Below are 16,836 nucleotides of genomic sequence, written 5' to 3'. Positions count from 1 at the left end.
TATTAAAAATAATTAAAATTGAAATTATGCGATAAGTTTTATTATTTTATCGAAATAATTGAATCCCTGTCAAAATTTTATTATTTATCAAAATAATTTAATTATTGGGAAGAAAATTATAAAAAAAAACTTGTAAGTAATTGAATTCCTGGGAAATTTTTATTATTGTTGAAAGTAATTAAATGTTTGCAGAGAATTTTCTAAAAAAATTTGTTTAAATAATTTAATTCTTTTGGAGAAACTTTTTAATAAAATACAGTAGGCTTTGAAAATAATCGAATTTTCATTTATTATTTTTTATTCACTTTAAGTTTAATAATTAATTTTTAAGAATAATTGAATTCCTGAGAAGAATTTTATTATTTATAAAAATAATTGAAATCGCTGCGATCACAGTAAAAAATTTTATTACTTATGAAAAAAAAGTTAAAAGTTAAAAGTTTGCGTAGAATTTAATTAAAATTTCTTTTAATTGATTAATTTCGTTTGGAAAATTTTATAAAAATAGTAGATATTTTCAATGTTTAAATGAATTTTTATTAGAAAATTCTACGAGAATTCAATTATTTAAATAAAAAATAAATAATTTATTAAATAATTGAATGTTTCTTAAATTTTAATTCTTATAAAGGATTTTACCAACAAATTTTTAAATAATTGAATTCTTTCGACGAATTTTAATGAAATTTTTAAGAATAATTATATTTTTCGAGGAATTCATTTAAAATTAGCATAAAAGTAATAAATTAAAATTCTTTAATGAACTTTATTTATTTATGAGAATAATTGAATCGCTGTAAAAAAGTTTATTATTTATAAAAATAATTGAATCTTTGCGTAGAATTTTATAAAAAATTTTTTTGAAATAACTGGTCTTTTAAAAAATTTTATTAAAATATTGAATATCATTGAATTTAGTAAAATTTTTGAAAAGAATTGGAATTTTGCCAAGAATTTTATTAAAATTTTTGAAAACAATTGAATTACTGTTAAGAAATTTATAAAAAAATTTGTAAAATTATTGAATTCCTGTAAAATTTTTAATATTTATAAAAATAATTAAATCTTTGCGGAGCATTTTATCAAAATTTTTTGTAAATAATTAAATTGGTTTAAAAATTTTTATTTATATTAAAAATAATTGAATTTAGGAAAATTTTTGAAAACAATTGAAATGCCAAGAATTTTATTATAATTTTTAAAAATAATTGAATTTCATAGAAGAATTTTATTATTTATAAAGATATGTAATTGAAATTTTTACCAAAGATTTTTAAAAAATTTTTGAAGATAATTGAATTTTTGCGTGAAGAATTTTTATTACTTTTTGAAAATAATTGAATTTCTGGAATGATTTCTAACATTTTAAAAATTCAATTTTTTCAGTGTTCTTAACTAAAATTTTTCTATAAATCCATTATTTTCGAGAATAAATTATATTAAAAAATTTAACTAATTTCAAAAGAATTTGAATTAATAGAATTGTTAAAAAATCTCAGTTCTTTAAACTATAAATAGGTTTATATATTTTACATAATTATTTAATGAAATTGCTTTTACTGTCTCAAAATTTTTCTAACAATCTAAAGATATAAAATTGAGACAAAAAACATATCAAAAATTGTTGCGAAGCAACGTTTTAATACTTTTTTTTTGACTTAATTTGATTGTTGTTTGCTTAGCTTGTTGGTTAGGGTCTTTGTATTGCGTCCGTTGAACCCGGGTTCAATTCCCGGTGGCTTCGAATTTGTTTCAAAAATATTTTTTCATGAATATTAAATTTCAAAAACAAAAAAAAAACTCAATTCCACACCGTGGGGAAATAAAATAACAAAAGCAGGGAAATATTTGACGCCTTAGAAAATTTTAAAAAATTTGTCCCTAGAAGGAAAATTTACTATACAAATCTGATGGGTATAATATATGTTTTTAATGGCGCCCTCAAATTTTCAACGGTGCCAATTTGAAAAAAATAATAAATACGTTACTGGAAATGACCCTCTCTTTGGTCGTTCATCAGACCCATCAGACCCACTGTGCTCTCCTTCCACTTTTATTTGAAACGAAGTGGGAGGAAACAGCCGGCCGACCGCCGAAGAAACGTTGGTAACGAATATAGAAGGCGGCTGTCTCAAAGGTGTTCCCGTTTCCCCTGCATTCCCCCCTCAATGTCCTCACCCCTATTATAGGGGCAGACCACAATTCACTTCTTGTTCACCCTATTTTTCAATCCTAGTTTATAATAGACTAATCTCGGCTCTTTTTTTACTTTGATTATTATTTTTTTGATTGTCTGACCACAGGTAAACAAAAATTAATTTAGGATAATCAAAATGTCGAGATGGGGCATAAAAATATTTAAAAGTTGTACAACTTTTAAATATTTTTATGCCCCATCTCGACATTTTGATTATCCTAAAAATTTTGGATAAAATTTTTAATTATTTTAATATTTTATTTTTTTTATTTTTGTGCTAAGTTCTTCTAGCTTTGAAATTTTAACGTTTTTTAAATTTATTTTATTTATTTGTATTAATTTTTATTTATATTTGGCTTTATATTTTTTTTTGTTATTATTTATAATAATTTTTTATTTATAACTATGTATACATAGTTCGTGCTCTTCCGGCTATGAACAAGATTTTGTTTAATTTTTAATTATAATATACTTAATATATTTATTTATAATAATTATTTTATTATATAAAAAAAATAAAAAAATATATTTTTAATATTATAATATTTTAATCTTTTAATTTTAAGAAACTTTTATTTATTGTTTAAAACTAGAATGAGCTAAATTCGTGCTCTAAAAAAGAATTAAAAGAATTAAAAAGTAATTAAGAAAAGAAATAGAAGTTTAATTTTTAATACAATAAAAAAAGTTCTTTTTAATTAAGAGAAAACGTTTGTAAACAATAATAAAAGTTAAATTAAATATTTTTTTTTATTCATTTCTATTATTACCGAAATTTTTAAGTTTATAACTAAACAAAAAAAAAATATTACAACTTTCATCGCATTTTACTTTCATTTTCGAATTTCATTCATAAATATTTATTATACATGTTGTTTCACTTTTACTTATATTATGCATTTTTTTTACCATAATAAAGAAAAGAAAATTTATTTCTTTACTATTTATCAAATTTTTATTTATTTTATATATATTTATTATTATTTATGAATGTCGACGCTTTATATACACAATTTAAAATTATAAAAATTTTGAATGCAATAAAATAATAATCATCTTTTTGAAAACTTTACAAGTGACTATAAAATGATTGTAAAATAATTAACATTTTATGAATTCCTGTTTATTAGAATCGAATTGAATTTATCAAAATTGAAGGTAAACTTTTATGAGTAATAATGTCAATGACAGTTTTCAATGGCAATAAAAGTGTCCTAGACTCTTGGTGTTTAGTCAATGTGTAACGAATAAAAAAAAATAAAAAAAAAAAAAAAAAAAAAAAAAAAAATTAGAACGTGTTTAGAATGCCATTCAGAAGTCGGTTCTGGAGATTAATTTTAAATCCCTGGCTCTAACAATGTCTATATAATTTGGATCTCAATATTTGGACTCGTAAAAAAACTGCATCCTTCCTTTTTTATTTCCCTGCTATTAATACAGGGAAAAGAATGAGTAAAGTAACTTTTACCATACTTTTATAGTAAAATCTGAAATATCTATAGTTTCTGCATTTTTCTTCTCTATAACTCTAATTTTCAAATTAACTAACAATTATAATTTTCTTTAGTTGAACTAAAAAATTAACATAAACTTAGTTCTTTTGCTTCCTTATATTAATTTTTTAGTTCTTTATATTTACATTTATTTTATAATGATTATCAAACTCTTAAGATTTTTTATTTACGAAAATCTTGAGATTTAATATGGAGCTGCAACTCTCCACCTGCGAACGCCAAGGTCACCGCTAGATGTCAGTTCAGTAACTTCTTGGAATTTTTACTGCCATCTGTTGATGACCTTGGCGTTCTCAAGTGGAGAAATCGTCCATTTTATTTCTGAAAAACTTTTTTATAATCAAGAAAATGTTATTATGAGAATAATTTAGATTTTTTTCAAGTAAAAACATTCATCAAATTTACAATTTTCTATTAAAATAAAAAGAAATACTATTTTAGTGAAATTTCTGTCATTTATTTAAGAAGAAGTGTCAAGAGGACAGATTCGGCAATTTTTCGCCCAGAGTAGCAAAAATTGCAGAAACTTTAGACAAATCTATTTATTTTTTTGTTTTCTTTTTTAAAAATATAACTATTAATTATTAAACTATTCAATTATAATAAAAAAGGATTTAGTTATTAAAAAAATAAAATAAAAATAAAATAATAAAAGTACAAAGTTACTTTTTTTTGCATAAATTATTCTGGTGCAAAATAACAAAAAAAAAAAAGTAACAAACAAATGCAAAGTAACGAGAAAAAATGATTAATGAATAAAAAAAATGCAGAAAAAAAAATTTCACGCTTCTGATAGGTGCAAAATTCCATGCGCATTCAAATTAAATATATATGTTGAGTAACATTTCACACGGTTGACAGTTTAAAAACGGGGGAGGGAAAAGATGAGCGAGAAATTTCGTCGAAGTTGTAAAAATATACATATATACATACAACAAAACGCTTTCGGCTCGTTTGAACCAGAACGAGTCGACAGGTACGACAACAAATTTTACCCAGAAAAAGAAGGAAATTTTTTTTTGGACCACCCGTTTGAGTCGGTATATTGCCATTTCAAAGTGACTCAAAAAAAAAAAAAAATGAAAAAAAGAAAATAACTACATGAAAATAAGATCTATTTAGATTGTTGTCGAAAATAGATGGATCTTTGACCACCGGTGAGTTTGCCCCCCTGCGAGAAACACTACTTGGTGTCCAAAGATCAATTGAGCCGTCGCCACCAAAGGTGCCCATAAAAAAAAAATAGAAACATTTTTCAAATTGTTAAAAAAAGATCCCCCCCCCTCTTTTTTTCAAGATCTTAATATTCTTCTCTCAATCAAATTTTATTGATGCTGCGGCTCCAGAAACTATTGAACTTTAGAAAAATAAATTTAAATATTTATGTTTGGAATTTCACCCTCTTTGGTTTTTTTTAATAAAGTAATTTATCACTATTATTGACTAAGTGGTTTTTTTTTGGGAAAAAATTTAATAATCAAAAAAGATATTGATCAAAAATTGAAACTGTAAATTATTTATAAAAAATAATTTCAAAAAAATATTTAAAAATTTTCTAAAATATTTAAAATTATTAATATTTGAATTATTATTAATATATGAATTAATATTAAATTAATATTAATATAAATAAATATTTAAAAAATATTCTTTAGTTTGGAAAAAATATAAAATAAAAGGAAAAATGGAATTTAATTATATTTTTATCAATTTTCTGTGAGAATGAGATATTCAATTAAGAATTTAAATTGAAATGTGGTATTGGAAAAAAAAATCTTCCTTTTGTTTAATTTAATTTCTGAATTCATCTGAATAACTGAAATCTTATTTCCCGAAAAGGAGAGACTAGACATCAAAAGAGAAGACAGGTGCATGACCTCTGTATATCAGTGAACACAGAAGCTAAAGACTGAAAGGTAAAAAAAAAAGAGGTCAACTATGCTTGACTTATTCTTTTCTAACTTTATTCTGGATTATTTTTTGTATACGATATCATACAATAATAATTATTACGAGCAGATAACAAAAACTGAATAAAAATCAAAGAGAAAAAATCTTTTTGCTCTAATTATCAAAAAAAAAAAATTATTTAAAAAATTATTTTTAATTTTCTTTTCTTTTCTTTTTGATAAAGAAAAAGAATTTTTTTAAAAAGAATTATCAAGAAAAAAATTTTAATTTAAATTTAAATAGAATATTATGAAGAAAAAAATTTTAATTTAAATTTAAAAATTGTATATATGCTTTTAAAAAATTATTTTTTAAGTATGAAATAAAATTATAAACAAAACGAAAAATGATAAGAAAAAACAAGAAGTGATTTCACTTTTTGTTCTTTTTTTTAAATTGCAAATAGTAAGTAGAAAACAAAAATTTAACAAGCAGTAAATAAATAATTATGTATAAATAATAAATAGAAAAAAATATTTTTTTTCAAACATCTGGACTATTGAGGCGATAAAACAGAAAATTTGTTGGAACCTCTGTAGCTCAGTGGAAGAGCAATCAACCGACAATTGATAGGTCCCGGGTTTCGATCCCCAGTAGAGTTGACCCCCCATTTTTTCATAGTTTTAATTTATTTTTCAACCAAAAAAAAAAAAAATAAAATCCTTCCTCTATGAGAAATGCAATAATAAAAATATGAAATATAAATAAATAACAATATAATAAGTAAAGTATAATAAACAATAAATAAAAAAAAATTATAACTATAAAAAACATGAAATAAACAGTAATAAATAAAAATGAAATAAACAGTAATAAATAAAAATGAAACAAACATCAAATAAATAACGAAAATGATAAATAACTATAAATAAATAAAAATTACAAACAATTAAAAATAAATTAAATTTCAGACAAAAACAAAAAGAAAATTAATAAATAAAAAAACTAAAAGAAAATAAAAGGAAAAGTAGTACTAATAAAAATAAATAAATAAATAAACGAAAATGACAAATAAATAAAAATAAATAATGAAATGAAAATTACAAACAATTAAAAATAAATTAAAGTTGAGACCAAAACAAAAAGGTAATGAATAAATAAAAAAACTAAAAGAAAATAAAATAAAAGGAAAAGTAGTACTAATAAAAATAAATAAATAAATAAACAAAAATGACAAATAAATATAAATAAATAATTAAATGAAAATTACAAACAATTAAAAATAAATTAAAATTGAGGCCAAAACAAAAAGATAATGAATAAATAAAAAAACAAAAAGAAAATAAAATAAAAGAAAAATTATTACTAATAAAAATAAATAAATAAATTAAATACATAAAATACAATAAAAAAAAAAATAATAAAAAAATAATAAGAAGAAAATAAAAATTGATAAATAGAACAAAAAATCTATATCCATATTGATAAATAGCGTACAATTAATAACTATCTAAAGAAACACTAATCATACTAATCATCTCTAAACGAGGGTGAAATTCCAATACATATAAGTTATCCCTACGCGTCTAAAATTCTAAATAGCTTCACGCTTAAAAAATACATTTTGGAGAAGATGAGCCTTTCGCATCGACCTTGAGGCATCATCCAGAGATGATTTATTTTTTTCCCATATCACGCAGGAGTGGCTCAAGAAAGCACAGGATCAATGTGTCATTGTTATGTTAAGATTTCAATTCTAAGCCCTTCGAAGATTTCCAATCAATAGATTTAGATTAAAAAAAAAAAAAAAAAATAGAAAAAGGATTTTTAATTTAAAGAATTTCTATTTCACAGTTAGTACTCTCTATCAAGTAAATGGATGTAATTTTTAATGGAAAACAAATTTACATTTGAAATATAACATTGATAGTATATCACAGAATATTTCTGTTGAAAATTCATATCTTATTTATTTAATTATTTATTTTCAAAGTAAATTTAATTTCTTTTAATTTTTTTTTTAAATTAAATTTTTATTGTTATATTGAATTTCTGAGTTACATTTGAAAAAAAGGTATTCGAAAAACTGTTCATCATCAGGAACAAAAAAAAATTATAAATTAAATAAATTTAATAATTAAATTTAATTTAATAAAATAATAATAAATAAATAATAATAAATTTATATTGATTGAAAATCTTCGAAGGGCCTCGAATTCAAATCTAAACATAACAATAAAATTCAAGATAATGAATTCAAATGTATCAGAAAAGTTAAAAATAGTTAAGAAAATGTGTTTCAATTTTTAGAAATTAGAAAAAATTAAATAGCTCAGTGGGTAGAGTACTTCACTGGGAACATGAGGATATTGCGTTCGATTCCCGCCGCCAACAAATTTTTACTGTTATTTAATTATCATTGTTAATTATTAATCTACAATCTTCTAATGAACAATATTAATTATTATTATAATTATTGTTGTAATTAATAGATATTAAAATGAATAATTAAATTGCAAATAATATTGTAATTAATTTTTCAATTTTAATCCTGTTAATTACTATTGTAATTCCTATTACTAATAAATAATATAATTAATATTATTGCTATTAATTTATTTATACGTAATATTATAGTTAATATTTTAACTTTTATTTTTTAATATTTTTATTTTTTAATATTTTATTTTACTTAATATTGTTCTTAATATTGTTCTTAATATTACAATTAATATTGTAATTCACATTGTTATTAATTTTCTAATAATTATTAGAATTAATATTATTGTTAATTAATATTGTCATTAAGGGCATTTGAACCATTATGACGTCACAATGTCAAAACTCATGCTTTGCACCCATTGTGACGTCATAATGGTTCAAATGCCCTTAATAGTGTCAAATAGTATTGTAAATTGTAATTAATATTGCAATTAATATTACAACAAAAATTGAAATTACCATCAAAATTAATATTTTAATAAATATTGTAATAATTAATAAACAAGTATTCGATAAAAAAAAATATTATTTAAAAATTAAAATAATAAATAAATAATGATAATTTAAATAATTTAATAATAAATTTTAAAGTAAATAAGAAATTTAAAAAATAATAAATTATGTGAACATATAATATTCTAGAGAACAAAAAAAATATTTTTGAATTTGTTCCTTTGAAAATAAAAGATTTTATTTTTTCCTTGCAAAATATGATCTCCAATGGGATTTTGCGCTTTGCTTGTGAAAGATTGTGATCTAAGTGAGATATTGACTAAAAGTGTAGAGTCATAAATGTTTTATGAATGAAATCCTCTTACCCGTCATCGTCCCGGTCAAGAAGAGCTGGGGTACTAGAGGCTTTAACACGTCGTTGGTTTTTACCAAAGGCTCGTCTGCGGTCCTTGCCATAGGCAGTCACGTGCGGTTCATGTTGAGGCTACAAAAACAAAAAAAAAAGACAAATAATTACACTATCATTAAAAGATGGGACAGCAAATTTTTCCTCCTCCAAAACAAAAAAAGTAGTTTTTCTTTTTAATGATAATGAAACAGCAATTTTTTCATTTATCAATAAAATGAATAATTTTTTTATTGATAATAATAATAATTGTTATTAATAATAAATAATTTATATTTTTTATTATTAATTATTTTTTATTATCAACAATTAGTAATAAATATGTTTTATTATTAATTATTTATTGTCATGATTATTAACTATTTCTTATTATTAGCGATTAACAATTAATATTAATTAATATTAATTACTATTTAATTAATTAATATTAATTACTATTTAATTAATTAATATTAATTACTATTTAATAAATTATTATTTACTGTTCATTATTAGTGATTATATTTATTGTTAATTACTATTAATTATTATTTTACAATTCGTTTCCAAACTATCACTTCCTAGTTCCTACTCTTTACTTTCTCTCTTAATTTATCTCCTAAATTATTAGTTATTATTTAATATTAGCTATTATTTATTATTATTAATTATTAATTATTAATTTTTATTATTTTTTATTATTAATAATTATTATTCACTTTCCTTACAATTACTTATCGTGAATTCATTATTATCTACAATTAAATAAATATTTCCCTCGGCCAGCAGGTGAGAAAACAAATTTATTTTTTTTAAACAGAAATAATGTTAACTTTATGATTGTGTAATAAAATTTTTATAATTCAGAAAATATTTTATTTATACGTCGGAAATATTTTTTAAATGAAATTTTTTTTCTTAAACTTCGAGATTACAACTCTGGGGTCAAGAGTTTTTTTAACATCGAAAGTACCTTCATTGTCTTGACTTGAAGTAAAAGCTAAAACTTGCTTCAGATTCAGACGCCCTTTTAATTGCCACTGTTTCAACAAGAACACTTGAAACTTTTTTATTCTTTTTTTTTTTTTTGAAGTCTTGAGCTTAGGGCTTTTTTTCAAGTAATTCTAATTTTATGAAAAAGAAATATTCTTCAGGGGTATTAAAATGTTTCATGAATCACAAAAATTTATTTTTTATTTAATTTGTTTTAACTTATTTTAATATTAAATCTTATCAAAATTTTTATTAATGAAACATAATTTTTGTTCGAGGAAAGAGAAATTGAATTATTTTTACAATAACAATTGTTTTTGATTATAAAAAAGTTCTTCGGAAATAAAATGGCCGATTTCTCCACTTGAGAACGTCAAGGTCGCCACCAGATGGCAGTGAAAATTCCAAGAAGGAACTGAACTGCCATCTAGCGGTGACCTTGGCGTTCGCAGGTGGAGAGTAGCCGCTCCATATTGAATCTCGAGATATTCGTAAATAATCTTAATTTTATTATTTACAATCGTATATTGAATCTAAATAATTATAAAGAATATCAAATTAATGTAAATTCAAAATTTAAAACCAATTTTGGATTTAAATTTTGAATTCAAATTAATTTGATTCTCTTATTGTCTAATTTTTTACGTTTATCTTCGGTCTTAGAATTAATTTGTTTACTAAATAAATGATCGTTTAAAATCTCACTTAGGAAAATAGTTTAAACTAACAAAAATGTAAAAGTAAAAACAAATTTTAAATTAAAAAGAATTTAAGAATTCTTAAATTAGAAAAAATATTAAGTCTTAAATCCTTTAAATGATTTAAGAAAAAGTATTATTAAATTCGAAAAAGTATTAAATTAGAAAGAATTTAAGAATTTTTAAATTAAAAATAAATTAAATTGGAAAGAATTAAAAAATTTTGAAGTACGAAAAAAAAATTAAATTAAAAAAAAGCAGAAAAATAATAAAAATTTGTATAGTTTTTATTAAGCACTTTGTGAAATTTGAACAGTTTAGTTAGTAGTCAATTTGCTTTTGTTGACGAAAGTTCGTCATTTGCTTTCCCTCTCAGGTTAAACATGCAGAGGACATTTAGTGTAAATCATCCGTTGTTCGAAGCGTTTCAAACGCATCATCTTCATCATGAAATGAACGTACATTATTGTTGTGATTCTAAACCGTTAATTTAAATTGCGCTTGTAGTCGCTTTTACCGGTACATTTAGAAACATGAATATTGCCTTAACCCATATTCAAAAAAAAGTCCTTCAACATTTTTTTTCCAAACTATTTCAATAAACAAAGTTAAAATTAAATTATAAATTATCGAATAAGAGAAAACTTTACGAAAATTAAATTATTATTTTAACAACTTTTGAAAACTTTTAATTTTTGCTGCTCTTCTGCAAGTGACATTTTTGATGTCTATTAATTTTATAAACTCTACTCTGGAATAATTATTAACAATTTTCATAGGAAAATTTTTTTTTAATTTTTGGAAAAAATATATTTTCGTTAGAAAAAGAATTAAGGAATTTTATCCAGAATTTTTAAAGCAATGAAAATTGAAAAATTCTAACAATAAATTTTCTTATTTTCTTTAAAAAAAATCGCGTAAAACAAAAGATTTCAGTGATTTATTTTGTTGAAATTAGTTCGCGGCTACAAATTACATAAATATTCGAGATTATTTTCTATCAAATCTGACATAAACCGACTGAATTTCATAATATTTTCCCAACGCGGTGAGAATTTCTAATCAGATAAAATTTAAATTAGAGATAAAAACTATAATTCTTCGGCATTGGTAATGGAGTTGAATTTTAAATTATTAAGAGAATAATTTAAATTTAAACTCTCTTTCCATTTTCACGCTGAATTTTCTTATTTCTTAATTTATAAAGTTAAGCTTGCGGTGGAGACATAGAAACTAGCGAAAATAAATTAAATCTTTGGAATCAATATTTATTTACACAATATTTGAATTTTTTTTCGAAAAAAATACAGAAAATATTAAAAATGTTTTATTAATATTTTATTGATTTTAAAAAATCATTCAGAAGCTTTTTAAAACATATTGATAATCGCGCGGAAAATTTATGAAACATTTGATGACCATAATAATTAATAATTTCTCGCTCGATATTGCAAACTTTATTATACATGAATGTCGTAATAATGCGAAATTTTGTAATATTCAAAAATGATGACAGTTATATGAGGATTTATTAAAATATATTATGAAAGAGGAATTTCGATTTACAATCTGACCGTGACTGTAAATCATGGTTATAACTTCTTGACACTGTAATTTTATACGAGAGATTGCATATCAGGTGACGCGTAATTAAGCGAGTACTTAAATTGAGTTTACGTTCTTTGATGTCTAATGAAAGCAAAAGTTGCTTTTCAATATAATAATCTGGTGAGAATAACACGAAAATGAAATTTTCTCTAATGAACGTCAAAATTTCATCTTATTTTATCAACGTTTATATTCTACAATTTTGTTTTTAATTAAATAAATATATAAAAGTTAAAATTGCATATTAACTTATTTTGAAGACAAATTTTCTGTTTATCGAAAGCAAACAATTTTTTTTTTCTTTTTACTATTTCTTTTCATTATTTTTTTTTTTCAAAAAATTGATATAATTTTTTTTGCACTTGGAAATTAATAAAGAATAATGTTAATTTCAGGCTTTGTATTCGATAATTATTTTTAAAAAAGTAGCAAAAAAAAGCTTACAAAAGAAATTCTTTCAAAATTCATTCATTTTTTTCTTTAAATTTATAAATAAAATTATTCAAAACTTTAATCATTTTATATTATTAAATTCTAAATCAATTCTTATTAGAAAATTCTACGATAAATTTTATGATTTATGAAAAATTCTTTAAAAAAATTCAATTATTTTCACAAATTTTTCGTAATTCAATGATTTTTAATGTCTACTTTTTCGCAATAAAAAATTTTCCAAAAGAATTGAATAATTAGAAAAAAAATGTTTATAAAATTCTTCGCAAACATTCAATTATTTTGAGGCGTAAATAAAAAAATTTTCACAGAAATTCAATTATTTAAAACTGAAGTTTGAAAAATCAATTATTTAAATAGATTTTTATAAAATTTTTCGCGGAATTCATTTAAAATTGTACTAAAAATAATTGAAATCCTTCGATGAGTTTTAATATTTATAAAAATAGTTGAATTCCTGAGAGGAATTTTATTATTTATAAAAATAATTGAATTCTTGCGAAGAATTTTATAAAAATCTATTTAAATAATTGATTTTTCAAACTTCTTTTTTAAATAATTGAATTTCTGTGCAAATTTTTTTTATTCATGAAAATAATTGAATGTTTGCGGAGAATTTAATAAACATTTTTTTTTTTTAATTATTCAATTCTTTTGGGAAATTTTTTATTAAAATAGTAGATATTAAAAATCATTGAATTATGCGAAAAATTTGTGAAAATAATAATTGTATCGTTTTAAAGAATTTTATTAAAATTTTTTGAATTTTTTCCAATAACTTTATGAAAATTTTGTAAAATAATTTTTTTATTTCCACTGTTAACATCAAAACAATTCGAATTTTCAAGTCGAAAAACCTTTAAGTAAATTTAATACTGTTTTTATTTGTTTTTCTACTACCTGATGGAATTTTATAAACACTAATATTTTTCTATTAGTATTTTTATATAAGCACTAATATTTTTCTTCTAGTGTTTTCATAAGTACTAATATTTTTCACTAGTGTTTTTATAATTAAGTAGTAATATTTTTCTACTATGATTTTTCTTATTTAATTTATTTTATTAAAAATAATTTTAATAGTCATGCAATATAAAACTAATAATTGTATTTTTATCAACTAATTTAAAATGTAGTGAAGAAAAATCTCAGTTTATTTTGAAATCGTGAAAAAAATAAAATACAGAAAATAATAAAAAGGGATAAAAAAGAATTGTATAATGTGGTATAAAACTTACAGAAACAGGTGCAGTGTGAGGTACAGGGACATCCAAATCTCGATAACGTCGTGGACTTGGGGTGGAACGCTGTGACTCTTGTCCTCGACGCCAAGACGTTGTTCCAACATTACTGAAAAGAAAATGATAAATTTTTTTTGAAAATATACAAACAAGAATATTTATTTCATAATAAATAAGTACAAAACTATTAATTATTATTACTAACTATTATTATTAGTTAACAATAATAATTTATTTATTTATTTATTCACGAAATAATAGTTAATTATTATAATTATTTTTATAAATTATATTTTATATAATTTATTAAAAATTTTTTTTTTCACCGTGTAAATTATATTTTTTTTTTATTAAGAGTAAATTTTAAATTTTCTTCTATACTCCCATTGAGAGAGAATAAAATTAATGTTGAATTGATTTAAAGTGAATTCAATTTTTGTTTCTTTTTTTCGAAACTATAAGGTCCCGCATTTGAGGTCAAATTTTATTGTCAAACCTTCATTAAACATATAACCCCTATATGCCAATTAAATTATTGACTCATTCCTATGGGTCAATATAAGAATATAACAGACACAGCCTAAATATGTCATTCTTCAAAACTATTAAATGCAGAAGCTGTTAAATCGATTCGTTCAACTTTTGAAATTTTTCACATAAATGTAAAAAAAAATAAAAATTGAATATTCTTTTCGTGAAATTTTGATCCCCCTCTCGTTTTTTTTAAAAATAATTAAAAAATAAATCTAATCTCAAAAAAATAATTAAAAAATATATCTAACTTTAAAAAATAATTAAACAATAAAATAATAAATAAGTTTACAGTATAAAAATATAAAATTTTCGCTTGGAGGAAAGGTATCAAGAATTAATTTAGCACAAATTTTACTAAAATTATTCATAAAAAAAAAATGTCAGTGTTAAGTTAAATAGAAGTATTTTAATAGAAAATTGAATACTTCAACTATTATTTAATATGAAAAGCGATTGACGATCATGGATAAACATTTTATAATAATAAATTACATTGGCTCGAGTTTCTATAAGCACGGCAATAGACTTAGTTGAAGTATAACGATGTTAATCCATTGACAACGAGCTTTTGTTGGTGTACACGGGTAATTTGAGGGTTGCTTATATTATAGATTATCGATAATGATAGGGGGAGTCATTCATAAATTTCTACATAGAGAAAAAAATGTGATAAAGATCCGAATTCATCTATTATATAACGATAGAATCATTAAAATCAAATTTATAGCAGCACTATATAAACAATTTATATTTTCAATTTAACGGACAAAAAAATTATTATTATTATTATAAAATGATCTTCACTTCCTCTGTAAATAGGAATTAGTATAAAAACTTTAATACAAGATTTTATATACGCTGATTATTAAATTTAATTAAATTTGTTAAGAATTTAATTAAATTTGTAAATAATTAAATTATAAATTACAAATAATTGAATTGAATTTGTAAATAATTGAAATAATTAACAAATAATTGAATTGAATTTGTAAATAATTGAAATAATTAACAAATAATTGAACTGAATTTGTAAATAATTGAAATAATTAACAAATAATTGAATTATATTGTAATTTTATTGAAACTTGTTGCTCGGGGGTTTTTTGGGGTCACTGATTACAAATCTAAAGTCAGATTTTCGAAATTCAAAATGGCAACTCTGAAAAATCTCGAGTAACAATAAGTTTTAAGCGAATATAAACAATTTTGAAAAAAGTCCAAGTCCATTAACTTGAATTTTGAAAATTAATATTATTAATTAATTTATAATAATTATTATTAATATTAATATTTATTATTTATTTCCTTTTTTAAATTCCGTGCCAATGAAGGGAAATTCATTAAATTTCCATATCTATAGTTCATGAAAATTCGCTCACAAACGAAATGAAGCGAATAGAGTTATTTATTATATCTATTTACAATTTATTTATTTATTTATTTATTTATCACAAACAGGGTAATTTAAAAGAACAAATTAAAATTTACATTTCATAATGAATATATTTTCTTCCAATTCGAACTGCAATTACAAATGAAATCGATAGCTTTGAAATGCATACTCTCTATTTTTAGAACGCAGTTTATTAAAAAAGTAATTTTTCACAGAAAGTGAACGAAGAGCATCTCGTTTGAAAATTGATAGTCATAATGATATAGTCATAATGATATAGTAATAATAATAATAATAATAATAATGCCTACATAATATAATCAGTTTGTTACAATCTGCAATGGTATGCGGTATACATAATATGTCTGTACGTGACTAAAGCAACTTCGTGATCGGTTTCTCTATTTTTAAGTCAATATACTTGTCTTCTTAGATGAGATGGAATTAAATATTTGACACTTTGCTTTTAAGAATAGAACACGAGGAATCGTGCGAAAGGATCTTTTAGAAATATTAACTTTGCCCTCATCCATTTCTAATTTCTTGACGAAACCTGACAAGTTCTGACACGTCTCACTGTAATTTTATAGGTCACAAGGTGAAAACTGAAAACCAAAAAGGGCTCGATAAACTTTCTACAATATATATATGCATTGCAATTGTAGTCAGTCAAAAGAAATTAAAAATGCAATTTTAAAAAAATGTATAGCTAGATTACAATTATAACAATTACTTCAATTCTCTACAACTCAATTCAATTATTTGTTATTTTATACACGTTTTTAAATTTTAATTCCATTATTTATAAATTCAATTCAATTATTAGACAATTTAAATCAATTATTTGCAAATTCAATTCGTTTATTAATAAATTTAATTCATGTATTTTCAAATTCCATTCAATTATTTGGTACATAATTAAATTATTTCCAAATTCAATTCAATTATTTGTTACTTAAATCAATTATTTACTAA

General features: G+C 21.7%; 1 protein-coding gene across 7 annotated transcripts in view; it reads right to left on the bottom strand.

Moving 5' to 3' along the window:
* The window catches only part of LOC122503188, a 318,272-nt gene that overhangs the window by 26,845 nt on the left and 274,591 nt on the right, over positions 1–16,836 (bottom strand). For all 7 annotated transcript variants that reach the window (XM_043613669.1, XM_043613987.1, XM_043613735.1 and 4 more), the window contains 2 exons: positions 13,932–14,043; positions 8,922–9,040 (listed from right to left, as the gene is read on the bottom strand). In XM_043613669.1, the coding sequence (XP_043469604.1) occupies positions 8,922–9,040; positions 13,932–14,043 (231 nt within the window). The remainder of the gene's footprint in view (positions 1–8,921; positions 9,041–13,931; positions 14,044–16,836) is intronic.

The sequence above is a fragment of the Leptopilina heterotoma genome, unplaced genomic scaffold (assembly GCF_015476425.1).
Source record: "Leptopilina heterotoma isolate Lh14 unplaced genomic scaffold, ASM1547642v1 Lhet_0, whole genome shotgun sequence".
Lineage (NCBI taxonomy): Eukaryota > Metazoa > Arthropoda > Insecta > Hymenoptera > Figitidae > Leptopilina > Leptopilina heterotoma.
The sequence above is the reverse complement of the archived record's forward strand: the minus strand, read 5'-3'. Positions and strand labels throughout refer to the sequence as shown.